The sequence below is a fragment of the Nylanderia fulva genome, unplaced genomic scaffold (assembly GCF_048542155.1).
Source record: "Nylanderia fulva isolate GAGA-0341 unplaced genomic scaffold, ASM4854215v1 Scaffold46, whole genome shotgun sequence".
Lineage (NCBI taxonomy): Eukaryota > Metazoa > Arthropoda > Insecta > Hymenoptera > Formicidae > Nylanderia > Nylanderia fulva.
The window spans coordinates 1,372,091-1,399,523 of NW_028190543.1; the positions used below are offsets into that span (position 1 = coordinate 1,372,091).

The 27,433-nt window shown below is 33.6% G+C and overlaps 1 protein-coding gene across 1 annotated transcript; it reads right to left on the minus strand.

Moving 5' to 3' along the window:
- Positions 1 to 23,846: 23,846 nt before the first annotated feature.
- pix (ATP-binding cassette sub-family E member 1 pix) lies at positions 23,847 to 25,697 on the minus strand. The gene has a single exon (XM_029306658.1). The coding sequence runs from the start codon at positions 25,695 to 25,697 to the stop codon at positions 23,847 to 23,849; it is 1,851 nt and encodes a 616-aa protein (XP_029162491.1).
- Between the last annotated feature and the right edge of the window lie 1,736 nt (positions 25,698 to 27,433).

The window sequence follows — 27,433 nt, forward strand, 5'->3', positions numbered from 1 at the left end:
AGATATTGATTTTCCATCTATTTCTATTAAACATTTGGTTGTAACTTCTTCCACATATTTTTACTAAGAGCTTGTATGACTTCAATGCTAGAACCTTTGTTTTCCAAAATAAAACCATTATTTATAGCGATTTCTTTGTTTAAATAAAATCATCTGCTCCTGTATCAAGTCTAACAAAATAATCTTTATTATTAAGTTGTAACTTCAAATAGTGTTTCGAGTGATTCCCAGGTTGTTCTTTAAAACATTCTATTAAAGGTTTTTGTGTTGTGATACTTTGTATTTGAACACTCGTATTATCTCCTTCTCGCGAATTTGCAAAATTATATCGTCTCCTTCTATTGGGACATTTATTGGCATAATGATCCTTTGAACATATAGAACATTCTATTGTCTTTTCTGGAACTACTGCAGCACTTGTTTTAGTATCTTTTCTTTCTGCTGGTTGAGGTTTATCTTTATCATCAAGTTGAACTTTTTTATGTCTCTTCTCTTCATTTTCTCTTTTCTATCTATCAATTTCTGATATTTTTTCTCAATTATCAAGGATCTATTTATCAAATCATCAAAATTTATCGCACCTTCTAGTTCATTCTCAATCCATCCTGTATAATTGTTTAAAATTTCATCATAAACTTCATTAAAGGATATTTTGCATTGTTTCCAAATCTTTTTTAGTTTAGAAAAATGGCTAAATAATTCATGTGGAACATATTTACCCGCCAACTTTATTAGTTGAATATTATAAGCTTCTTTTGGTTCACAGAATATCCTTCTAAATTGAACTTCAAATTCTTCGAAACTTTTTACTTCATCTCCTCTAACACTTTCGAACCAATCCTTTGCTTTTCCAACTAAATGATTAGAGATTTGAGCTAAAGCCATTTTATCACTCCATTCGGATGTGAAGGGTGAAAATTGTGTTAACCACTCTTCCGCTTTAGTTCCTTTTATCTTTCCATCGTAGGTAGAGAATTTGTCAATGTTTCCAGCTAATAATGCCATGTTTTTCTTAAAGAAGCCCATCAGTTCATCAAACTGATTGTTGTTCTCAGAGTGGGCGTCGCCAATGTGGCCTAAGCTTCCCTTAGTACCATCGTCATACTCCTCTTTTCTTCTGGGCATATTTATAAGATGTAATTTTATTCGTAAGCGTTAGTTTTATTTAAAACCTTTAAGCCTATTTGTAGGCTTGAGATGATATTAGTCATTCTCATGACACCGTTAGCTGTCATTCCTTCCGCTTTAAAATCCTCCTTGCTATTTAATATAGAGTTGACATCTTTACGATTTTCTTTTAATTTCTTCAAGCTTTTTCGATGGAAGTGATATTCATTCCCAGTTTCTAAGGATAGTATTTTATAACTTCCATTTATAAATTTCTCTTTCACAATAAACGGACCAAACCACTTTGGTTCCAACTTTTGCGAATTTCTTTCTCGAACTAATACTAAATCATTTCTAAATCATTAGCATCTTTCTTTGTAAAATTTTCCTTTTCAACTTTCTCTTTTCTTTTTTTAAAATTATCTTCTAACGTTTCATCAATCTTTTCTCTTTTAAGTTTCTGAAATTTCATCAGATCTTTTAATTCTCCTTTCAATGATTCCAATGTATTCTTTAGACTCATATTATTTTCACATCATTGTTCTTATAATCAAATTCAGGCGATTTGCCATAAAGTAATTCATATGGAGAGAACTTCAACTTTTCTATTGGTGAAATGTTGTAACAAAATGTACTTAACTGAAGAAAATCATCCCAATTGTTTATGCTAGTGGATATCACTTTGCTTAGTTTCAGAATAATACATTCGTTGGTTCGTTCTACGAGACCGTTCGCTTCTGGATGATAGGGTGTAGAATAACTCAACCTGATTTGAAATATTCTAGATAACTTTTTAACCATTTGATTCATAAATTCTTTTCCTTGATCACACTTTATCATGGTGGTCCAAAATTCAATATTATTCTGTTTAACATAAACTTTCTAATTATCTTGGCTGATTTCTTTGGTATACCTTTAGTTTCTGTCCATCTGGTTCCATAATCAGTACAAATAACAATGTATTTATTTCCTTTCTTTGTTACTGCCAGAGGGCCAATCACATCTATTCCTATCATTTCTAAAGTTTTCACTGCTTTAGTAGAATAAATTTTAAATTTGTCCTTGTTCTTGAATAGAGTACGTGTTTTACAATTTTCAATAACTTCTTGAACTAACTGGAATAAATTTCTTTGTTTTATCCTATCTTTACAAAATAGATACGTGGCATGAATGCCTCCATGTCCAATGATTTTATGGTTCTCGGCTACAGATCGTTTGATTCTTTCTTGTTCATCCTTATTCTCAGGTGTAGAATTTAAAGCGAGACATGTTCTTGAAGGTGTATCTGCCACTACATTATATTTACCTGGTTTGTATTCAATATCAAATTCAAAACCCGAAAGATACATAATACCACGTGCTATTCAATTGGAAGCCTTTTTTATATCTCTTATATATTTCAATGGAAGATGATCTACTCTCACCGTGAAGTTTTCATGTAGATATGTTTTAAAATATTTTATACCAAATAACATTGCTGTAAATTCCTTGTCCGTCACTGAATAATTAATTTCTGTTAAAGCTCTACTGCATATTTGATGACTCTTTCTTCATTATTACTCTTTTGTAATAAGACTGCACCTATTGCGAATTGAGAAGCATCTGATTCAATTGTGAAAGGTTGTTTCATATCGGGTAAAGAAAACGCATTTGAACTTGTCAAATCATCTAGAATTTTCTGAACTATTTCTTCTGATTTTTTCTTGTTGAATTCGACTTTTTATTAATCATATCGAATAAAATTTTTGTTGTTTTTGAGAAATTTTTTAAAAACCATAATAACTAAAGTAACCTAGAATTGTGTGAAGTTTCTTTAAAGAATCCGGAATTGGTTTTCCTTTAATCCCATCAAATCTTTTAATGTCAATGGATACCTTTCCATCTGAAATTGTATAACCTAAATAAGATATTTCCGACGCACAAAGTCTTGATTTTTCCCAATTTATTATCAGATTATGGTTTAACAAGATTGAAAGTACCTTTTTTATGTCAATTAAATGTTGTTTATAAGAGGTAGAAAAAATAATAATATCGTCCATGTAAGCAATACAGATTTTCAATAAATATTCAATATTGTATTCATGAATCGCTGGAACGTCGATGGTGCGTTAGAAAGTCCAAAGGCATTTTTGTAAACTCAAATTTGCCTGTTGCAGTAGAAAATGTGGTATATTTCTGGAATTCTTATCCAATTCAATTTGAAGATATCCGTTTTTTAAATCCAATGTGCTAAAGATTTTTGCTTCAGCCAACGAATCTAGACATTCTTCGATCAATGGAGGAGGTGTAGTTTCTTTTATTGTATTTTCGTTCAATTTTCTGAAATCTATACACATTCTCCATTTATCATTTGCTTTCTTTACTAAGATTAGTGGAAATTCCAGGGACTATTACTATATTTTACTTTATTTTCTTCTATTAACGATTGTACTTCTTCAACAATTTTCTTTTTATTATTATCCATTGGATAACTCCTAATGTATAATGGTAATATCTTTGGATAACACAATTTTATGGGTGATTCCAAGAGCTGGTAAACCTTTTCTCTTTTTTATTCCTTTCTCATACCATTTGATAATTTTTTGAATTTTCTTATCTTTCTTTTCAACATCAGAACTTGGGATTGTAGTCGTATTCGTGGAATCATCTTTTATGATATTCTCAATTAGTGGGATAGCATCACCTATAGGTGTATCTTTTGAATAAGAATACGTTTATTTTCTTTATTAACAACTGGTATTTTGGTAATTCCTTCTGATAATACCATATCATTGTTAAAATATAGATTACGATGTTTATTTTTTATACAAACTAATGGTAATTTATTTTCCACAGAAATCATTTTTAACTCTTTTGGTTTCAGTGATATTGATTCAGTAGCTATAATGCTTGGTTTAATACATTCAGAAAATGGAATTTTTATGTTCGGGTAGATTTTCACTACTTGTTCTTGATAAGATAAATCAATTCCTAAGCTCACAAGTGTATTATGACCAAAAATGTTCTCCTCATTAAGATCCTCCATAATTGTTGCCTCAAGAGATATTGATTTTCCATCTATTTCTATTAAACATTTGGTTGTAACTTCTTCCACATATTTTTACTAAGAGCTTGTATGACTTCAATGCTAGAACCTTTGTTTTCCAAAATAAAACCATTATTTATAGCGATTTCTTTGTTTAAATAAAATCATCTGCTCCTGTATCAAGTCTAACAAAATAATCTTTATTATTAAGTTGTAACTTCAAATAGTGTTTCGAGTGATTCCCAGGTTGTTCTTTAAAACATTCTATTAAAGGTTTTTGTGTTGTGATACTTTGTATTTGAACACTCGTATTATCTCCTTCTCGCGAATTTGCAAAATTATATCGTCTCCTTCTATTGGGACATTTATTGGCATAATGATCCTTTGAACATATAGAACATTCTATTGTCTTTTCTGGAACTACTGCAGCACTTGTTTTAGTATCTTTTCTTTCTGCTGGTTGAGGTTTATCTTTATCATCAAGTTGAACTTTTTTATGTCTCTTCTCTTCATTTTCTCTTTTCTATCTATCAATTTCTGATATTTTTTCTCAATTATCAAGGATCTATTTATCAAATCATCAAAATTTATCGCACCTTCTAGTTCATTCTCAATCCATCCTGTATAATTGTTTAAAATTTCATCATAAACTTCATTAAAGGATATTTTGCATTGTTTCCAAATCTTTTTTAGTTTAGAAAAATGGCTAAATAATTCATGTGGAACATATTTACCCGCCAACTTTATTAGTTGAATATTATAAGCTTCTTTTGGTTCACAGAATATCCTTCTAAATTGAACTTCAAATTCTTCGAAACTTTTTACTTCATCTCCTCTAACACTTTCGAACCAATCCTTTGCTTTTCCAACTAAATGATTAGAGATTTGAGCTAAAGCCATTTTATCACTCCATTCGGATGTGAAGGGTGAAAATTGTGTTAACCACTCTTCCGCTTTAGTTCCTTTTATCTTTCCATCGTAGGTAGAGAATTTGTCAATGTTTCCAGCTAATAATGCCATGTTTTTCTTAAAGAAGCCCATCAGTTCATCAAACTGATTGTTGTTCTCAGAGTGGGCGTCGCCAATGTGGCCTAAGCTTCCCTTAGTACCATCGTCATACTCCTCTTTTCTTCTGGGCATATTTATAAGATGTAATTTTATTCGTAAGCGTTAGTTTTATTTAAAACCTTTAAGCCTATTTGTAGGCTTGAGATGATATTAGTCATTCTCATGACACCGTTAGCTGTCATTCCTTCCGCTTTAAAATCCTCCTTGCTATTTAATATAGAGTTGACATCTTTACGATTTTCTTTTAATTTCTTCAAGCTTTTTCGATGGAAGTGATATTCATTCCCAGTTTCTAAGGATAGTATTTTATAACTTCCATTTATAAATTTCTCTTTCACAATAAACGGACCAAACCACTTTGGTTCCAACTTTTGCGAATTTCTTTCTCGAACTAATACTAAATCATTTCTAAATCATTAGCATCTTTCTTTGTAAAATTTTCCTTTTCAACTTTCTCTTTTCTTTTTTTAAAATTATCTTCTAACGTTTCATCAATCTTTTCTCTTTTAAGTTTCTGAAATTTCATCAGATCTTTTAATTCTCCTTTCAATGATTCCAATGTATTCTTTAGACTCATATTATTTTCACATCATTGTTCTTATAATCAAATTCAGGCGATTTGCCATAAAGTAATTCATATGGAGAGAACTTCAACTTTTCTATTGGTGAAATGTTGTAACAAAATGTACTTAACTGAAGAAAATCATCCCAATTGTTTATGCTAGTGGATATCACTTTGCTTAGTTTCAGAATAATACATTCGTTGGTTCGTTCTACGAGACCGTTCGCTTCTGGATGATAGGGTGTAGAATAACTCAACCTGATTTGAAATATTCTAGATAACTTTTTAACCATTTGATTCATAAATTCTTTTCCTTGATCACACTTTATCATGGTGGTCCAAAATTCAATATTATTCTGTTTAACATAAACTTTCTAATTATCTTGGCTGATTTCTTTGGTATACCTTTAGTTTCTGTCCATCTGGTTCCATAATCAGTACAAATAACAATGTATTTATTTCCTTTCTTTGTTACTGCCAGAGGGCCAATCACATCTATTCCTATCATTTCTAAAGTTTTCACTGCTTTAGTAGAATAAATTTTAAATTTGTCCTTGTTCTTGAATAGAGTACGTGTTTTACAATTTTCAATAACTTCTTGAACTAACTGGAATAAATTTCTTTGTTTTATCCTATCTTTACAAAATAGATACGTGGCATGAATGCCTCCATGTCCAATGATTTTATGGTTCTCGGCTACAGATCGTTTGATTCTTTCTTGTTCATCCTTATTCTCAGGTGTAGAATTTAAAGCGAGACATGTTCTTGAAGGTGTATCTGCCACTACATTATATTTACCTGGTTTGTATTCAATATCAAATTCAAAACCCGAAAGATACATAATACCACGTGCTATTCAATTGGAAGCCTTTTTTATATCTCTTATATATTTCAATGGAAGATGATCTACTCTCACCGTGAAGTTTTCATGTAGATATGTTTTAAAATATTTTATACCAAATAACATTGCTGTAAATTCCTTGTCCGTCACTGAATAATTAATTTCTGTTAAAGCTCTACTGCATATTTGATGACTCTTTCTTCATTATTACTCTTTTGTAATAAGACTGCACCTATTGCGAATTGAGAAGCATCTGATTCAATTGTGAAAGGTTGTTTCATATCGGGTAAAGAAAACGCATTTGAACTTGTCAAATCATCTAGAATTTTCTGAACTATTTCTTCTGATTTTTTCTTGTTGAATTCGACTTTTTATTAATCATATCGAATAAAATTTTTGTTGTTTTTGAGAAATTTTTTAAAAACCATAATAACTAAAGTAACCTAGAATTGTGTGAAGTTTCTTTAAAGAATCCGGAATTGGTTTTCCTTTAATCCCATCAAATCTTTTAATGTCAATGGATACCTTTCCATCTGAAATTGTATAACCTAAATAAGATATTTCCGACGCACAAAGTCTTGATTTTTCCCAATTTATTATCAGATTATGGTTTAACAAGATTGAAAGTACCTTTTTTATGTCAATTAAATGTTGTTTATAAGAGGTAGAAAAAATAATAATATCGTCCATGTAAGCAATACAGATTTTCAATAAATATTCAATATTGTATTCATGAATCGCTGGAACGTCGATGGTGCGTTAGAAAGTCCAAAGGCATTTTTGTAAACTCAAATTTGCCTGTTGCAGTAGAAAATGTGGTATATTTCTGGAATTCTTATCCAATTCAATTTGAAGATATCCGTTTTTTAAATCCAATGTGCTAAAGATTTTTGCTTCAGCCAACGAATCTAGACATTCTTCGATCAATGGAGGAGGTGTAGTTTCTTTTATTGTATTTTCGTTCAATTTTCTGAAATCTATACACATTCTCCATTTATCATTTGCTTTCTTTACTAAGATTAGTGGAAATTCCAGGGACTATTACTATATTTTACTTTATTTTCTTCTATTAACGATTGTACTTCTTCAACAATTTTCTTTTTATTATTATCCATTGGATAACTCCTAATGTATAATGGTAATATCTTTGGATAACACAATTTTATGGGTGATTCCAAGAGCTGGTAAACCTTTTCTCTTTTTTATTCCTTTCTCATACCATTTGATAATTTTTTGAATTTTCTTATCTTTCTTTTCAACATCAGAACTTGGGATTGTAGTCGTATTCGTGGAATCATCTTTTATGATATTCTCAATTAGTGGGATAGCATCACCTATAGGTGTATCTTTTGAATAAGAATACGTTTATTTTCTTTATTAACAACTGGTATTTTGGTAATTCCTTCTGATAATACCATATCATTGTTAAAATATAGATTACGATGTTTATTTTTTATACAAACTAATGGTAATTTATTTTCCACAGAAATCATTTTTAACTCTTTTGGTTTCAGTGATATTGATTCAGTAGCTATAATGCTTGGTTTAATACATTCAGAAAATGGAATTTTTATGTTCGGGTAGATTTTCACTACTTGTTCTTGATAAGATAAATCAATTCCTAAGCTCACAAGTGTATTATGACCAAAAATGTTCTCCTCATTAAGATCCTCCATAATTGTTGCCTCAAGAGATATTGATTTTCCATCTATTTCTATTAAACATTTGGTTGTAACTTCTTCCACATATTTTTACTAAGAGCTTGTATGACTTCAATGCTAGAACCTTTGTTTTCCAAAATAAAACCATTATTTATAGCGATTTCTTTGTTTAAATAAAATCATCTGCTCCTGTATCAAGTCTAACAAAATAATCTTTATTATTAAGTTGTAACTTCAAATAGTGTTTCGAGTGATTCCCAGGTTGTTCTTTAAAACATTCTATTAAAGGTTTTTGTGTTGTGATACTTTGTATTTGAACACTCGTATTATCTCCTTCTCGCGAATTTGCAAAATTATATCGTCTCCTTCTATTGGGACATTTATTGGCATAATGATCCTTTGAACATATAGAACATTCTATTGTCTTTTCTGGAACTACTGCAGCACTTGTTTTAGTATCTTTTCTTTCTGCTGGTTGAGGTTTATCTTTATCATCAAGTTGAACTTTTTTATGTCTCTTCTCTTCATTTTCTCTTTTCTATCTATCAATTTCTGATATTTTTTCTCAATTATCAAGGATCTATTTATCAAATCATCAAAATTTATCGCACCTTCTAGTTCATTCTCAATCCATCCTGTATAATTGTTTAAAATTTCATCATAAACTTCATTAAAGGATATTTTGCATTGTTTCCAAATCTTTTTTAGTTTAGAAAAATGGCTAAATAATTCATGTGGAACATATTTACCCGCCAACTTTATTAGTTGAATATTATAAGCTTCTTTTGGTTCACAGAATATCCTTCTAAATTGAACTTCAAATTCTTCGAAACTTTTTACTTCATCTCCTCTAACACTTTCGAACCAATCCTTTGCTTTTCCAACTAAATGATTAGAGATTTGAGCTAAAGCCATTTTATCACTCCATTCGGATGTGAAGGGTGAAAATTGTGTTAACCACTCTTCCGCTTTAGTTCCTTTTATCTTTCCATCGTAGGTAGAGAATTTGTCAATGTTTCCAGCTAATAATGCCATGTTTTTCTTAAAGAAGCCCATCAGTTCATCAAACTGATTGTTGTTCTCAGAGTGGGCGTCGCCAATGTGGCCTAAGCTTCCCTTAGTACCATCGTCATACTCCTCTTTTCTTCTGGGCATATTTATAAGATGTAATTTTATTCGTAAGCGTTAGTTTTATTTAAAACCTTTAAGCCTATTTGTAGGCTTGAGAATGATATTAGTCATTCTCATGACACCGTTAGGTGACATATACCATCAGTTTGCTTTATCTGAATCTTTTCATCATTTCTTTAGATATCAATCATTTCATGTCTTTGTCACGTTGTACTAAGCTACAACCATTATGTATGAATGTGGACTAGTCGATGACATATCAACAATAGACTCATGTGAAGTCGAAGTAGTCAATGACATATCACCAATAGACCCACACATTGTGTGAAATGAATTGAATTTTGTGAATATGAAAGTCTGAAGTATCTATTGCCTTATTCAAGGATAATAAAAGCCTTCTTGCGAATTGTGCAAACTTGACACGAAAGACATGGAAACCATTATTTCGCTGTTAAGTGGAGGTGCTAGCATAGAAGTACCACACAACACTCTGGAGAAATACAACTCACTCCAAGCAATTCCATACAATCCGAAGAGGACCTGCAGTCTGGTTGTCTTAACTTCTCTAGAATTACTGAATCCAGTGCAAGAGCATCTAACTTTCTCTGGTCCTGACACCTATAAAATAAACTTCTAGTAACTCCTCTAACATTTTCTACAGCCATCTCTACACTACTTCTGTGACCAATCTCCAGACCAAGTCAATTACCCTACCCGAGTAATAATCGTGTGCGTATCCAGTACCTCGTTGTCATCGTGAAAAGGTAAAACAACAACTGTGTATCTACCTTTAACACTCTTCCTGTACTTACACTGTGTGTTAGGATGAGAGTGTAAGTTTGTACTGGAGGGAAAATAAAAAAATGTGGATAAACGTTGAGAAACTCTTCAAAATGCTCAAAAGAAATGAAATTAAATCATAGAAGATTTGTGTTTCTTTGGTGCTAATAAGATGTATCTTGTTCGTTGTATTTGTGGGAGAATGGTGAAAAAGAGAAGGCTGGTGGTTAAATACATCGATTTAAGATGTAATTACTGTAATAAAGCAAAGAGAATCTATTTCTTCAAGTCAAATTTAAAGACAAATATTGATCTAGTCAAGCCTATACGATTGATTTTTTGTTTTTCTTTAAATATTGAAAATGGGATAATTTCTGAAATCTTGGAATTGAATCAGAAAACAATAAATAACCTGGTGTTAGAAATTCAAAATAAATTAAGTGAGAAACTTAAGAAGTTGCCAGTTAAGCTTGGAGGCCCGGGTCATGTTGTACAGCTTGATGAATGTTGTTTTGGGAAGAGAAAATATAATGTTGGAAGAAATGGAAATCAAATCTGGGTGTTTGGTGGATTGACATACAAACAAAGCAATTTTTCGTAAACGTGATACCGAACAAGACTTCAAGCACACTTGGAAGTTTGATAGAGGCTCATATACTACCGGGAACAACTGTGCATACCGATCAATTTGCATCCTATATTAAATATTTCTGTGAGAATAATCAGTATATCATAATGTTAATCACAAATCTAACTTTGTGAATCCTGAAACTGGAACGCACACGCAAAATATTGAAAACCTTTGGAGTCAGTTTAAAAAGTTTAAAAGACGAAAATGTTATAGCAAAATTAGACATCTCCAGAGTTGTTTGGATGAACTCCTTGTTAGAAAGAGTTATTCAGGGGAAACAAGGTGGAGATTCTTTGAACTGTTATTAAAGTTATGTTTTTGATGTTTCCACTACTTTTATATTTTTTATTTTTTTATTTTCCCTCCGGTACAAACTTACTCTCTTACCTATTTTCTTATTCCCATCTTCCTGAGATAATGTTGCTCCTGGTCCAAGTCCCTCGCATCTGTTTCTAAGATGAAAGGTGTGTATAATCCGGAAGATATCGTGTTGTTTCTTTAACTCTTCTCTTAAGTTTTTGAACATCATTAAATGTTTTTCGTCCCAACTTTCCATTGCATTTTCATTTTTTAATAACTCTGATAACCCTGCTGGTTTTTCCGCAAGATTATTGATAAGTCCATGATAGTAATTCATTGGTTCAAGGATCTGCTGAAGTCCCTTTTTGTGTAATCTAATGTCTTTCTCCTTTTTCCACAGTTATTTTAGTTCATGAGCCTCAATTCAACCCTAAAAAATTCTCTTTCCCTTCTCTAAGCCGTACCTTCTCTTATTTGTTATAAAGTTTTCTTCCAACTTTTTTAAAATTTTATCCAGCCAAAGATCATGTTCCTTTTCTGTATTTCCATAAGTAATTATATCGTCCATATAGACATAACCCCTCCTCCAGTAAATGCATCTAATTCTACATCCACTATTTTTGAACGCCCATGCTTTCAATCCCACTGCCACTCCATTCATATACATTGTCACCTATCTTGAAGGCTGTTTTAGTTTATCTTCTTCTATCCTGTAATACCTCCTTTGCACCCTTACCGTGTCCATCTTTTTTGTACTCCCTCTCCACATCTCCAATTCGCGGTGGTTATGTCCTTCTTTGTTTTCCATTTGATACCATGAAATCCATACATCCCTGTCTTTCCATTAGGCTCTATTACTGTTCTGGTTGCATTTCTTCACGAAGATGCTATTTCCTGTATATTCATTGTTTTCTAGATACTTTGTTTCTTCCATGGTTCTATCTCTTATTTCCCGGTGTTCTTGTTTCGTATCCTTTAATTACTCCTTTGTAACTCTCAACTTTACTTTTCTGTATCTATTCTTACTGTGTAGATTTGGTTATTTCTCAAATACCCTTTCCTTGTCTTCATCCTTTTCGCAGATCATGCTTTATGATTTGCTATGTCTTTATAGATGTGTAGATAATGATAACAGTATAAGAAATAACCAGTACCCTTGTGTTTATTGAAATTAAAGCTCCCATTCTCCCTACTTTGTGTGTTTCTCTTCCTTTTCATTCTAGTTTCCTCTTCTGTTGCTATCCTTTCTAATCTCACCAATTTTTTAATTCCCACTTTCCACTTCTTTTTAGTCCTACACCATATACTCGCTATAATATCACATAGTGGTACATAGCTTAACAAGTTCAATGTCCTCTACTCTCTCAAAGTAATCAACTGCTCTTATTTCCAATTTCTTTCCTTTTCTCCTTGTAATCCTTCAATTGGTCCCTTAGATATCTTTATTCCTTGTCAAACTTTTCTAGTCCTACAGTCCGTGCTTCAAAGCTATCCTTTGAAAGTGTGTTTCTGGGCCTGTCTCCATGTACTTGGTATCACAATAACAAGTTACTTAAACAGTTTTCTATACATGTACTCCACCTATGCTGATCTTACTGTCTTTGATGAGATGCTGTTTATTCTAGAAGTATTGACACCTCCAAGAACAACCTCATCTAGCTCAAGCCTTGACAGTGGTGTTAAGTGTGGTTCGTCAGAGGAGATCCCTTTTTCAAAGTCCATGATATCCAACCTGGTGGGGTGTTCAACCGTGTGTTTAGTTGAATTCTTGTTATGTCAAGTGTATTCCCCAAGTTTATCCCAAACTCTCAAGCTCGTCCAAAAGGCTGCTGGTGTTTGGTGATCCACAAAATACGTGAATAGCCACACTTCAAGACAGACCTGTCAATGAATGGTGTTTCTTTAGTATCCTTACACTCCCATCATGTTAAAAGTCGAATCCTGATGTACTTACTAGATATGTTTGACATATACTTCTTGTATACATTATAATCTATCACGTCAACCTCACTGCTACAATAGATGTAGAGTTCATTCAGCGGAAAGTTGGTGGCTTGAAAGCATCTTCTGTTTGTCTTCCCTGTAAGATCCAGTGTTTCAAGTGCTGTTCTAATACCCCACTCTGCAGTATGGGTCTGGACTGGTGTGTGCAACAACCTTCAGCCAACCAGCTCAAACTTGGCAACACACTGTCTCTTCCTCTGGTAGTTCAACTCTCCCCGCTTCAAGTGAGTTGACATGGCAAGTCATGGAAAACTCTGAGTCCTGTCCAAACTTACTTCTTGACCCTGTCTCTTTCCAAGGTGTGTCAGAACATGTGGTTCAATGATCAACCCCTTTTCCACACTTATTCTATCTCTTTTTATATCCAGTACACCTTTTTCCCTATCTATCTTCACGGGTCTTACGAACTGTCAAGTTAAACTCATCAAAACCAATTCAAGAAACTGTTCATTGTTGTATTTTTGTGAACTCACCTTGTATCTAACAATCTCTGTCTTACTCTTGCTCCATCTTCAAGCAAAAAGATTATTAAGAGTAAGAAAGACATCAGCCATGGACAGACACTTTCCTCATGCAACTATATCATGGTTCTCCTTTCTCAGCTCTAGAATGGCATCAGAGATGTCTTTTGCCATCTCCTCACAGCCTTCTCTCCGGGGTAAACCCATTACAATCCTTTATAGCCTCACGTATTCAAACATCACTAAGACTATGAGAAGACATTGTTCCATCTCTATACTTCATTTCAGTTGTTTCTTCTTCACTTCCACGTACAAATTGTGGTAGTACTCCAAATATATACCATCTCTGGGTATCCTTTCTTCTCTTCTTTTACTTATGGATACTTTGCAATTCAACAACCATGATATGAAAGATGGATGTACATAAAATAGCGAACCGATCACATTGGCATCTAAAAGTTCTATTTTTCTACTCTCCTCTTGTGCCAATGTGTCTGAGGAGTGACATCAAGACCCTTAGGGTGGAAGAGAGGCTCAACATTGTGCAAATGATAGTGTAATTCATTGAAGTATGAACAGGTCATTGAGATTGCTGCGTGTCTGGAGATAGTGTGTAACAGTATAGTAATACATACTGTTATATTATTTACTGTCCAGTGCTACTCATGTATGTCCATATGTATGCCATGATGTCTGTAGTCCTATATCTTGTGAAGTGAGACGTAGTGTAAATATGAATGGAAGATAAGTAGTGAGATGTGTGCTGCTATTGTTTACCTCCGTTGTATGGATCTTGAACCACACGACTTTGGTCCATCATCCATGTAATAGAAGGAGGGTGTGGTAGTACAATCACATAGTTTGATTAATTTGCACTAGAAGACCAAAGAAAAGCTCCAAATCTCGGTATCTATATACATATGCCGAGGATGTAGCTAGAGAAGATAGGACAGTTGTTCTGGAAAGGGATGTAAGGATAGTGTGTAAGAAGTCTCACCAAGGTGTAAAGGAGCTGGAGACAAGATCACGTGTGTTCTAGAGAACATTGAACAGCAACAGCTATCCCGCTTATTCTATCATCTTTTCTTGTTCCCACATTTCTTGTTGTATGTTCACTCACCATTGTGCTTACATCCCCTACACCCTCAATATCTTGGTCTTGTCCTTGATTCTATTGTTTTGCTGACCAATCTCAGGAGGTGTGTATTAGGGGAGATTCAATAAAAAGAAGCGATGCATGCATTTTATTTGTATCACATCTTCCCAGCCCCAATGGAGGATCTTCTTTACTACCACGTTTCAGTGTCATAAAGTACCGCCCCTCCAAAGTATGTAAAATTAGCTTTTACCCATCTTATATGGTACACACTTTATTAAATTGCTCTTCCAAAAACGTTAGTGACCTCTGGATATTTCCAAGTGGAAGAAAAGGGTGCATCAATGAGAATAGTGCAGTACATTATTATTTTTGTAGTACTTATGGTAAGCTTGCTTTCTCTATGCAGTGTAGCACTAGTGAGTGGGAGGAACAGCTCTGAAGTGTTGAATACTAACTCTAGCCGTGGTGTTGATGGAAAGAAGAACACTACCAAGCTTAGTAGAGGGAAGAGAGGTGTGTTCATAACCTTGGGTATAATCTCACTTTTGGGTACAATTATGGCTGGAGCTGTGACTGTGGGAATAGTAGAGAAAAAAAGGGTAGAGAGTAAAAGATCAGAAGTTGTGAAATATCTGTTAAATACATACAAATATGAAGTATATGGTTATATTGCTGATACATATAATATGAAAGCTGTAAATCCATGTTCCAAGTATTTGGATGTGGATGTGTCTTCGAGAATCTTCGATGCTTTTAGCCACGAGATTGGGGAGGGTAGAGTGTTCAAGATTAGTGATTTTATGAAGGAGTGCTTTGCAAGAAAGCTAGACAAAGATGAGCTCCTTAATATAATAACAATGTTTTATTGCTTTAAACTGGAATCTGGTAGGCTAAACTTCATCGTAAAGACCCAATCCCTTCAATCTCACAACAAGAGGTGGGCTGTAGGAATTCTGGGCATCAAGACAATCTTTGGGTCTAAGATAATTAAAAGCGATAGTTTATCAACAAGCTCTGTTTCTACTGTATGCTCAACATTTCTTTGCAATGAGTCGCTAAAATGTGTGTGAACAAGTGATAGAAAGATGAGTTACATGGATTGGTGAGGGTGTGAAGTAGCAGACACTGTATGGATGGGTACTCAAATGACACAAAACTACAAGGTTGGCATGTTAAAGATAGTTGTCGTGCAATGAGTGTGTTGGAATTGTATGTTTTACAAACCCAAACAAAGTCATAGATTGTCACTGATAGTTACACTTCACCCTTTTACCCCACCTCCTTTTTAATTTAATTTGTAACACTTTTTTAATTAATAAAGATAAGGAGATGAGAATGATCTACAACATATTATATGCATTAACAGTTGTGTTGCAAGTGGTGTGTGGAAGTGAAGAAAAAACAGTTAAAATTAAACTAAGAGATGGCATGGGTGAATATAAATGTGAAGATGTCACGATATTCGATCCTATAAAAAACATGTTAGATGAGCTTTCTGGAGAATTTGAGGGTGACACAGGACCAATATCAATAGATACAACAAAAGAAGTATTTGGTAAGATTGTACTACTGAATAAAGAGGAGGAAAGCGTTGAGAACTTTACGAAAGATAAATCTCTGATTGATTTAATACAAACAACTAATGAGTACGTTTCATACACAGAGAAATCAGAAAAACTGTATCAAAGTCTGTTATTTTCATTGGCGTGGGTGGTAGAATACAAAAATGAAGGCAGTTTGTTAATGAGAGGCTTGTATCGTATGATTCACGGAAAGAATGTGAAGGATAGTACTGAAATTTACAGAAGTTTGATTAAAAATGAAAATAAATGTCTCAGAGAAAGGATAATGAGTGTTTTGTTCAAAGTTTTTCTTAATATGACGGGGTTAATGTTCAAAGATGATAAAGGTGTGCTAGAAATAGGAGATATTACTGAAGAAATGAACGTGGGACACGAATTGATGATTGAGCCACATGTCTTAACGTATCTTAGAAATTTGGAATATGAGAGTCTAAAAATACTTAGAATTTTCTATGACTTGTGGTGTATTACCTCACTTGAAGTAGGGAGAAGCGAGTTATCAATGAGTGAGATAAAATGTATCTCTGAATTCAAGTTAGTAAAGTTAAAACTTGTTACAGGCCTTGGACTGGATGTGATACTAAAAAGTGACACGTTAAGAAAAAATCTGAGGGTGTTAGATATTACAATCGAGAATATAACAGAGGATAATTTCAGGGCTTTATCTACATTTGAATTGGAAGAGCTCCATATTGATAGAATTAAGAGTCATAAACCAGTGGTCATAGACTATAAATTTATCTATGATGGGTGCAACTTACAAAAGAATCTCAAAGTACTGAACATATCAAGATTTAGTGTCAATAACAATGACAGTGTGAGAACACTATCAGAATCATACTCTTTAGAAAAGATTTTTTTAGATTGCAGATCACCATTATCTCCATATATCCTGTTTTATGGTGAAAATAAATTATTATACACCCTTAAAGAGTTAATAACACGTGTATCCCCTCATATCTATAGTTCTTCCTTAAGCCACAAAGTCTATGAAAGTCTAGAAAGAGATGGGGTGAAATGTCCATTAGATCTGATATTAAAAAACAAAAAGTTGCAAGAAAATTTAGAGAGATTTGGGATTGGTGTTTATGGTAAAGGGGGATACAAAACTACGGAAAGCATTTCCCTTCTTTCAGATTTTTTGAGGTTGGAGGAGCTTTGTATTGAAGAATTTAACGATTCTATAGCTAAGATTTTTAGGGAGAATACAAATATTACAACCACTCTTAACACACTCACCTTAAAGTTCAAAAAAACACATAAACTATCTTTGGATGACCTGAGAGTTATTACAACTCTTAAAAGTCTTAAAAGTCTATCAATAAGATGTTATACTATGGAATGTACTAACTTAAAGGAACAAACAGATGTGCTTCGTTATCTATCAAAATTAGATACCCTCAACTTTATCTTTAGCAGTGAACCAAACTCCACCAGTATCGGTGAATTAAGAGCTTTTCCATTGACCTCTCTACATCTTAAAACAAAGTCATCGTCTGGGACTTTATCCTCTCTTTTAAACTACAAAAATGAGTCAACTGAACTATCCAAACGTTTGGTCAATCTAACTCTCACTTCCCTTTCCCTGAACGAGAATGATCTCACTTCGTTGTCGAATTGTAAGATGTTAAAAGGATTACATCTAAGATTTTGTACATCAAAAGATATGGATTTATCAAATGCCATACCATCCAAATTTGATATTGGATTGAGTGAATTACATCTTGTGGGTATAGAAGCTTCTTATACCAAGATTGTTATAAGCTTGTTTACGGAGAGTCTTAGAAGACTTGTTTTAGAAAGTTCTGGTCTAATGAGTAAAAAGATGGAGATGATGGATTATATAGATAAAAATATGGTTATATACATAGAGGATATAGAGCTACTACTAAATGATGGTGTTAGCACAGAAATCGTAGCATCCTGGTCAAACCAAGAGAAGTCACTTGAATCATTCGTCTGCAGCTCAGGGAATATCTTTTCCATTGTTCCTTTCTACAAATGTTTTTACGGAACCACAGAGTTTGGTGAAAGAATGGGCAGATTTACCACTCCCAACAATTTGGCTCTCTCTAACTAAAGGACGTTATTAAAAGTCTTTATTTGAAGATCTTTACACTCCATAATCCAAATTTTTGTATTTTTATCAATGGTCATGTCATAGTATCTTTGACTTCCTAATTTCAATTCTATCCCTACTCTGCTTTTCTATCCTCAGTGTTATCCCCACTTTCCTCACCAAGATAATAATTATGTTGGAGATTGAACTCCTATTAAATAAATACTTTACAAAAGATATCCTAGCAACAATATAATACATTAGAAAGGGTCAAGGATCATAAGACTTCCTGGATTGAAAGTTGGAAGTAAAGTATATAAATAGTGGGTTGAACTTGAAATCTGTTCCTAATGGTTGATGGGAATACTAGATCCAGAAGAATGGACAGTCTTTGTGAATGGAGTGAGAGCGTGGATAAGTGTTGGAATAGTAAGCTGGTGAGGATGGACTTGGAAAGATGGAGTTTAATTAAAGTGTTTTTAGATCAGAATCTTTGACCTGTTTCCGCTCTACTGAAAAGATGAGAGGGTGTTGAGATCACTCCCGAGGTTTGTCTTAGCTAATACTAAGGTACTAGTGAACATTCTACTGGTCTTGGGTTTGTTCTAGTATGGTTCTGTTCTGCCAAGTGGGTTTGTAAGTTACGAGTCTATTTAATATAACACATGGTATATGGTGGGGATGTGGTGTTGTATAATGTTTGTGTAAACCAGTAGTGTTCCAAACGTTCATTAATTAACTCTAAAAAGAGATTTTGTCAAATCAGAATCATGTGAGATATTCATGTCCTATTTAGTGATGAGAAGAGAGTAACTTTTGCAAAAGTAAAAATTTTAAATACCAAAAATAACATAATTTATACAACTTCATCCTTTATGGTATAGTTACGCACTAAAAGTATTCCATAAATAAAAAAAATATAAAAGAAGAGAAGAAAGAATATATATGATATTGTGTGTGCTTGTAATTCTACTACAGGTTGTGTGTGGAAGCGAAGACAATAAAGCCATGATTGAACCAAGAGATGATGTGAGTGAATACGATCTTAGTGATATTCTGATATTCAACGATATGAAGAATATGTTAAATAGGCTTCTTGAATCACTTAAAATAGATATAACAAAAGAAATATTTGATGTGATTCTACTACTAAATAAAAAGAAACCAAGCGTTAATAACTGTATAAAGGATAAGCCAATAATTAATGTATTGTTTAAAGTATACGAGCACATTGACTATACCAAGGAAAGTAAAAATCTATATCAAAGTTTGTTGTTTTCGGTGATGTGGCTAGTAGAAGAAAACCATCATTGTCTAGAGGCAAAGAAAAGAAAGTCATTGAAGAGATTATGGACCGGTGAGAGAAAATACTCGCACGAGGAGTTGCATGATTCTAGTTGTTGGGAGAGTTGTAAAATATACGATGAACTGATTAACAATGATACTATTAGAGAACATGTTATGATTGTACTGTTCCAAGCCTTTCTAGACATGACTGGTATAAAACTTAGAGGGGATGTGTTGAAGACAAAAAGGGACAACAAAGATGTTGAAATACCCATAAAAGTGCTTGTTTTCGAACCACATGCTGTAAAATATCTCAGAAAGATGAGACATAAAGCTTTCACTATTGTCAAGTTTTTCAATAATTGTGGCTACTTTAACTCACTCGACATGACAAATAGTCTATTGTACCCCTCTGAGATACATCACATTGCCACACTCAATTTAGTGAAACTAAAACTTTTCATGCTTACATTTACAGATGATCAACTGGACATCTGTAAATTTACAGTTGATCAATTGGATATAATACTTGAGAGTAATGTATTAAGAGAAAATTTGAAAGTGATGGATGTTATGGTCTGGGAAATAGTAGAAGATGACTTTACAAAGTTATCTAATTTCTCGCTAGAAGAACTGTACATCAGTGCAATGTATGATCGTGAGATCGTTATAGACTTCCTATTTATTTACAATGACTGCAAGCTACAGAAGAGTCTCAAGGTGTTGGATATGTCTAGATGTAAGATCACAAATAGTGAAAGTATAGAGATACTATCACATTCATATTCCTTGACAAAGCTCACCCTAGATTGTAGTGACTTTTTTGTTGCACACACTTTTTTCTCCAATTATAGATTTGTAGAGACTCTAAAAGAGTTGACAGTGAAGCTAAGTGATGTTGTACCCTCCAATGAACCAAGCAATGAGCTGAAAGAAAGGGGGATAGATTGTCCACTGAATATAATACTAAAAAATGAGAAGCTACAGAAAAACTTGAAAAAGTTGGGTGTTAGTTTTATAAGAACAGAGGGGGGAAGTGGAGACATGTCTACACAAGACATCTCACTTCTGTCACACTTTAGCTTGGATGAGCTTTTCCTTGATGAGGTCAATGGTTCCATAGGCGAGCTATTTGTTAAAAATAGTAGTATTGTCGAGAGTCTCACATATCTTACTTTATTTTTTGATAGTTCACACCCCCTCACTTTGAATGATCTCAAAGCCATTACTACTACTAACACAAAACTCAAAAAGTTATCGATAGGATGTATTAAAATGGAAGAAATTAAATTAAAAGAGCAAGAGGATGTGTTTAATTACTTAAAAGGCTTAGAAGAGTTTTATCTCAATTATGGTAGTAAGAAAGAAGATAGACAGCTTGTTTTGCAAAATCTAAAAGACTTTCCACTAACATCTCTATGTTCTGGAACAATAACTCAACCCTCTATCCTATCTTCTATTTTGAGTGATAATGGAAGACCAAGTATACTGTCACAACGTTTGGTTTATCTGAATCTTTTCCAGGCTTCTCTATATATGAATGATCTCATTTCTTTGTCAAATTATACTAAGTTACAAAAATTGTGTTTCTATGAATGTGAACTAGTGGATGGCATATTGACAATAGACCCATCCATATTTAGGACTGAGTTAAGTGAGTTGAGTTTTGTGGATATGAAAACCCAAAGTATTGAATCTATTGTTGAGTTATTCAAAGATAAGATTAAAAGACTTGTTATGGGAGGTAAAGACTTGACACGTAAAGACATGGAAACCATTATTTCACTGTTAAGTGAAGGAACTAGCATAGAAGTACTACTCATGACCTCAGAACAATATAAGTCATTCCAATTAGTTCCATACAATCCGAAGAAGATCTGCAGTTTGATTCTCTCTTTTACTCTTTTCTTTAAAATTACTGAATTTAGTGAGATAGCATCTGATTTTCTCCACTCCTAACATCTATAAAATAAACTTATAGTAACTCCTCTAACATTTTCTACAACCATCTCTACACCAGTTCTGTGACTAATCTCCAGACCAAGTCAGTTCTCTTATCTGAGTAATAGAATGTAATGAGAAAAGAGAGAAAGGCGTTACTCTGGGTCACTTGGCAAAAACACTGGATAAAACTATTGTTCGGGATATCATGCCACTTTGTTGATTAATCAAAAGATAAGTTAAAAAAAGCATTGATAGGTATTCTTTTGCTAAATTCGAAGAATTAGAGGATAATGTATCACATTTAATAAATAAGAGTGTCACCGTTGCTCTCATCAACGGATCCTTCCATAATTCCTTTCCTTCTCATACTTTTGTATTTTTTTAAGATAAGGGTTTTATTTAAAATAACTTAAATATTCGTAAAACCCTCCTTTAAACCCTCATTTTGAGGATTTAACTTGATTTTAGGGCCGAATATGCCTTTAATCGGCCACAAAGAGACTCATAGAAATAATGATCAATATATTTAAGAGAAAGATATGCATTATTATGATAAGAAGAAAATTCTTTTACTTGTTAACTGTGATACATTATCCTCTAATTCTTCGAGTTTAGCAAAAGAATACCTAGCAATGTTTTTCTAACTTATCTTTTGATTAATCAACTAAAAAAATAAGCTATCCTCACTCCAATAGAACGGAATAAAAATTCATAAAAAGATGGTAACAAGGGAACATTAAACAACTTCTAAACTTTATTTATTTCATTTTTATCATAGCTTACAGGATACAACACCAGCAGCCAAAAAAAGAGCTGAGTTAATCCAAAAATAATACAAAAGCTTCTTGTTAGCATCAGAATTTCTCCACTTGGAAATATACGAAATTGAAATGTGAAGCAAAGAGGAGAAGAATAAGTTCAGTGAGATAATCACATAGAAATTATTTGGCGCTTCAACCCTAAGTCCTCTCTGAGACATTATAGGGCTAATGAATGCAAATGTAGACCCCAAGATGTAAATAAGATATGAGGTAAGCAAAACTTTAGTATATCCCAATATACCTGTAAAGACCATTAAAAGAAATGTAGTACCGAAGGTGTAGATTTCTGGATTATGTTCATGTGGCTTAACAAATCCAAAAAATACCCAACCTACAGCTATTGCTGTTAATTTGGCTATTCCATCAATGTAACCAAAAATTAGAGTATTTTTATCATATTTAGGTGCATACATAATGGATCTGTCCAACAGAGAAACTATGGTTATGAATAATTGGGAAAGTTTCCTACAAGGATATGAAATCTTGTAGAGAAGCTTTCCAAGCTTGTTCACACCAACGTTTACAGCTTTCTTCCTTTCTATGAAGATGCTAGCAGAGTACATAGCAAAACAAATGTACAAATTCGAAGCAATGATATTCAAAATTGAAAAGAATGCAATCTTTGGTGTGTACATTTCCCCAATCTTCTTAAAAGGCGATACATTGGAATCTCTAAATAAACTTAAAATGCCCTTGTCCATTGGCTTAGATGGAACTCTTGGAATGAATGCGCAGATTACAAACGAAGATAAGAGCATCAGAAATGAAAAGTACAGGCTGCATTGATGAGATCCTGTTGAAAATTTCATATCCTGTCCTATCCAGGAAGCACCTACACCAATAGCCTTTTTTATGGACAACAAGTGTTTATAGACGTGATCCCTGTACTCTTTATCTGTTACCACATCATACAAAATGTTTTTACTAGCAATGCTTGCCATTGAAGTAGCTGATCCGTGAAGTATTCCACTCAAAATGCATAAAGGAAAGTTTCTCTCTCCCATACAGTAAAAGAGTCCGTAGGCTGTCATTTCCAAGAAAGTCTCCAAAAGAACGGTGTCTCTATTTCCTATGGCTTCTATTAACAAAGGCCCAAAGAGTGAACTGAGAAGACTAGCAATAAAAAAATACAAAGTAATTCTATTAAAGATCTCCTTATTGGTAAATTTCTTACGCTCTATAAGATAAGGTGTCATAAACACTGTGATTGGTATAAAAGCTCTAGTGGCAAAATGAGCATATAAAACTGTAACTCCTTCCATTTTCTACTTCTATCCCCTCTACTTCTCTTTTTTGTTTGTTTTTAATTTTTATATCTCTCCTTTTTGATCCCCTCACTGATAAATAAAATTTTAAAATCTACTACCCTTTAGAACTCTTTTAATGCGGTAAGTAACCTGGAAGAACTGGACGCCAGGAAATCCCAAGGATTCTAAGATTTGAGGGTAAAGAGGATATAATTTAATTAAAAGAGTATCCCTTCTAGCTAAAAAAATACTCGTTTTTTTCTTTTTGTTCTCTATCCTTAGCACTTCCCGGTTTATTAACCCTGGGTCTGTAATTAGAAGGATCTCTCCTAAAGGTGACATTAAGCCTTTTGAGAAAGAGGTTCATACCATCCACCAAAGAAATGGGTGAAGATGCTGTGCTTTTGATTCCAGGAATACCATCAAAGAGAACTACCCTATCTGCTAAGTAGGTACCAACTATAAGATCATGTTCTACAACAAATGCCGTCTTTTTCTTACCGTAAATGTACCTTTTAATAACCTTAGCTATGCCTATCCTTTGATCAGAATCTAAGTAGGCTGACGGCTCATCTAAGAGGTACAGATCTGCCTCTTTTCCAAGACATAAAATGATTGCAACTCGCTGTAATTCACCACCACTTAGATTTGTAACAGGTTGGTCAAAGATGTACTCTATGTTTAGTGGCTTTACTACCTCTGTAAGGAAAGCGTGGCTGGTAAAGGATGGTCTTATCTTGGACATGAAGAGTTCTCTAACCGTTCCTTTGAATTTTGGAAGTATTTTTTGTGGCTTTAGACTTACTGTCATTTCTGGAAATTTCTTACTCTCATCATCACTTTGAATCACTCCAGAAATAAGACCCACCATAGTGGTCTTCCCCATCCCATTCTCACCTAAAAACAGAATTATTTCTGAATTATTAAAGCTCCCTCTTTCTATTTGTAACTCAAATCCTCTTTTTTCCGTTGATCTATCTTTCCATGTTTTGACCATCTCTTCATACTCATAGCAAGACCTATCTCTGACATCTACCTCTGGTTTTTCGGAAATATTAAAGGCTAGACCTTCCTTTCTGAACCTCATGTTCTCAGTTGGTACCATTCCATCTAAGAAAATGTTAATTGCTGATTTTATAGAAAATGGTTGTGTTATAACACCATACGCTCCTGGTGATCCATAAAGTACACATCCATAATCACACATTAAATCCAAGATTGCCAAGTCATGTTCTACAACAATAACGTATTTGTTATCTCTGCACAATTCCCTTATAACCTTGGCTACATAAAGCCTCTGCTTCACATCCAAATAGCTGGAAGGTTCATCAAACATGTACACATCACAGTTTTTGAGACAAGTTACTGCTATAGCAAATCTTTGCAGCTCTCCACCACTCAATTCCTCTAGATCTCTCTCCAGCAACTCTTCTAGAGCTAATGAGTTGATGAGGTCATTTCTAGACCCTCTCTCATCTCTGTCCTTGAGAACCTCGCCAACAGTCAGTTTTTCCTTCTTGTAAATTCTCTTTAAGGCCTTTGGTATTCTGTCTATATACTGTATCTTGGTTATAGACTCTATCTCACCTCCCAATATCTTTGTTAGATAAGCTTGTAACTCCGATCCCTTGTAATTGTTCAAAATTTTGATCCAATCCGGTGGATTTTCGAAATCCCCCAAATTTGGTTTCAATTTACCTGTTAGAATCTTTAAAGCCGTAGTCTTTCCTATACCATTTGTACCCACTAGCCCTAGAACCTGGCCTGGTTTAGGTAGTGGCAATCTATGCAATTTAAAGCCATTTATTGAGTGTCTATGAGAAATGTCCTTATCTAAACTTGTTGGAAGATTTATAATTGTTATGGCTTTGAACGGACATTTTTTTTGACATGCACCACACCCTATACAAAGTATTTCACTTATGGCAGAGATCTTGGATTCATGAACCACTGTTATACAATCCTTCCCGATTTTATTTACAGGGCAAGCTCTTTTACACTCTAAGTGACATTCTTTGGGCCTACACAAATCTGGATTTACAATTGCTAGCCTAGTTAATCTATTTTTCTCTGCATTTTTTCCCATTACCAGGTCTCTTAAGTTCTTCTCTGAAGGGTACCTCAGAATATTAGAAATTTATTTTGAAGACCATCCAAAAAGAAAGAGATTTCAAGTTGCTGGTCGCATTTTGAGCGTGTCTTTGTATTAATTTTAGCTTTTATTTAATTAAAAGGGAAGACTACCATAATTTCAAGTGTTACCTTCTATAAATTATGTGATAACCACAAGTAGTGCTAATGGGCCCTTTAAATTCACCGATTCTCAATTCAAAGACAACTTTCTCAAATTCTTTGACCATCTCGTTCTTGACAATGTGTCCTAAATCGCCACCTCTCTTTTTAGATGAGCACATGCTATGTTTTGCTGCTAATCTCTTAAAACTCGCTAGAAATTCGTCCTCGTCCATATGCTCTTTGTTTCTTTCCAGGATAGAAAGAACTTCATTACATCTCTCTAAAGCCTCATCTACTGGAATGTCTTCTGGTTTTCTGGATTTTTCATGCTTTATTAATATGTGGTATATGTGATACCCTGTTTTCTTTGGTTTATCCCATCTACTCTCCCTTGTTTGCTCGTTGAAATAATACACTTTGTCATGTCTCTTAGATTTCAATCTTACCCACATCAAAGGGATCAATCTTAAATTTAAATTTTACTGCAAATTAAAAAAGATAAACATTTTAAACTTAGAAGTATCCTCGCTAGCTTGGGTCTATTTCATACCCACCTTTTAGAACCCAATTGGCCAAGAAATCATAAAATTTTTAAGACCCCTTTAATGAGTAGTGTCTTAAAAGAATCAAAGACAATTGAAATAACAGTTAATCTGAAAAGAATAACAAGAACATCTTCGTGGAGGTACAAGGCACCTAAAGCTATAAAAAACATGAAAAATTTGATCCAAAAGCAGTTTAAATCTGGTGATGATGTTTTGATCGCACCAGATCTGAACAAAGCCATTTGGTGTAAAGGAATGAGAAATGTTCCTGGTAAAATTAGGGTTAGAGTTGAAAGGGGAGTGGATGCCAAGAACCCAGAAAAGAATGTTTTTAAGGTATCTCAGGTTATAGTCGATAAGTTTAAAGGTTTACAATCCCAGTGTGTCACGGAGTAGCTTTTAATTAAATTTTAGTTTTTCTTTTGGTATTCATACCTTTCCAATATCTCATCTCTTGAGATGAGTTGATCTTCAAACTCAAACCCCGTTTCGTAGAGATACCCATTGGCTTTGTCTATGAGGTATTGTAAGTATACGACAGAGGGTACAAATTCGTAGTCTAGGATCTGGAAGATAAGAAGTGCTTCTCTCTCTACCAAGTCACACACCTCCTTACTAAACCTATCAAGACTTAGAGATCCTAAATTGACCACATCTACAACACTTCTGATATCAATTCTATTCTCATCATTATCACCAAGATATTTACCTAAGTTATCTCCCTTAGAAATAACACAGATTTGAGGTACCTCTAAGAGTACCAAAGCCAGCGTGCTAAGAAGATAAGTTGAAATCAAAGAATGTCTATCTATAAAAAAGACAGAATCTACCAAATTAACAACAGTTAGAGAGAATCCTTTCTTAGATAGTATTTTAATAAAGGTTTTAAGAGAATTATCACTGATAAAGAATTCTACTTGGCCAGGAAAATCAATTAAAAGATATAAATCGCTCTTGTCATCCTTTATGGATTCACTTTCGGTGTATCTTTCTATAAAAGGAAGGAAATCTCTCTCAAAATTCTTAACAAATTCATTTAAGA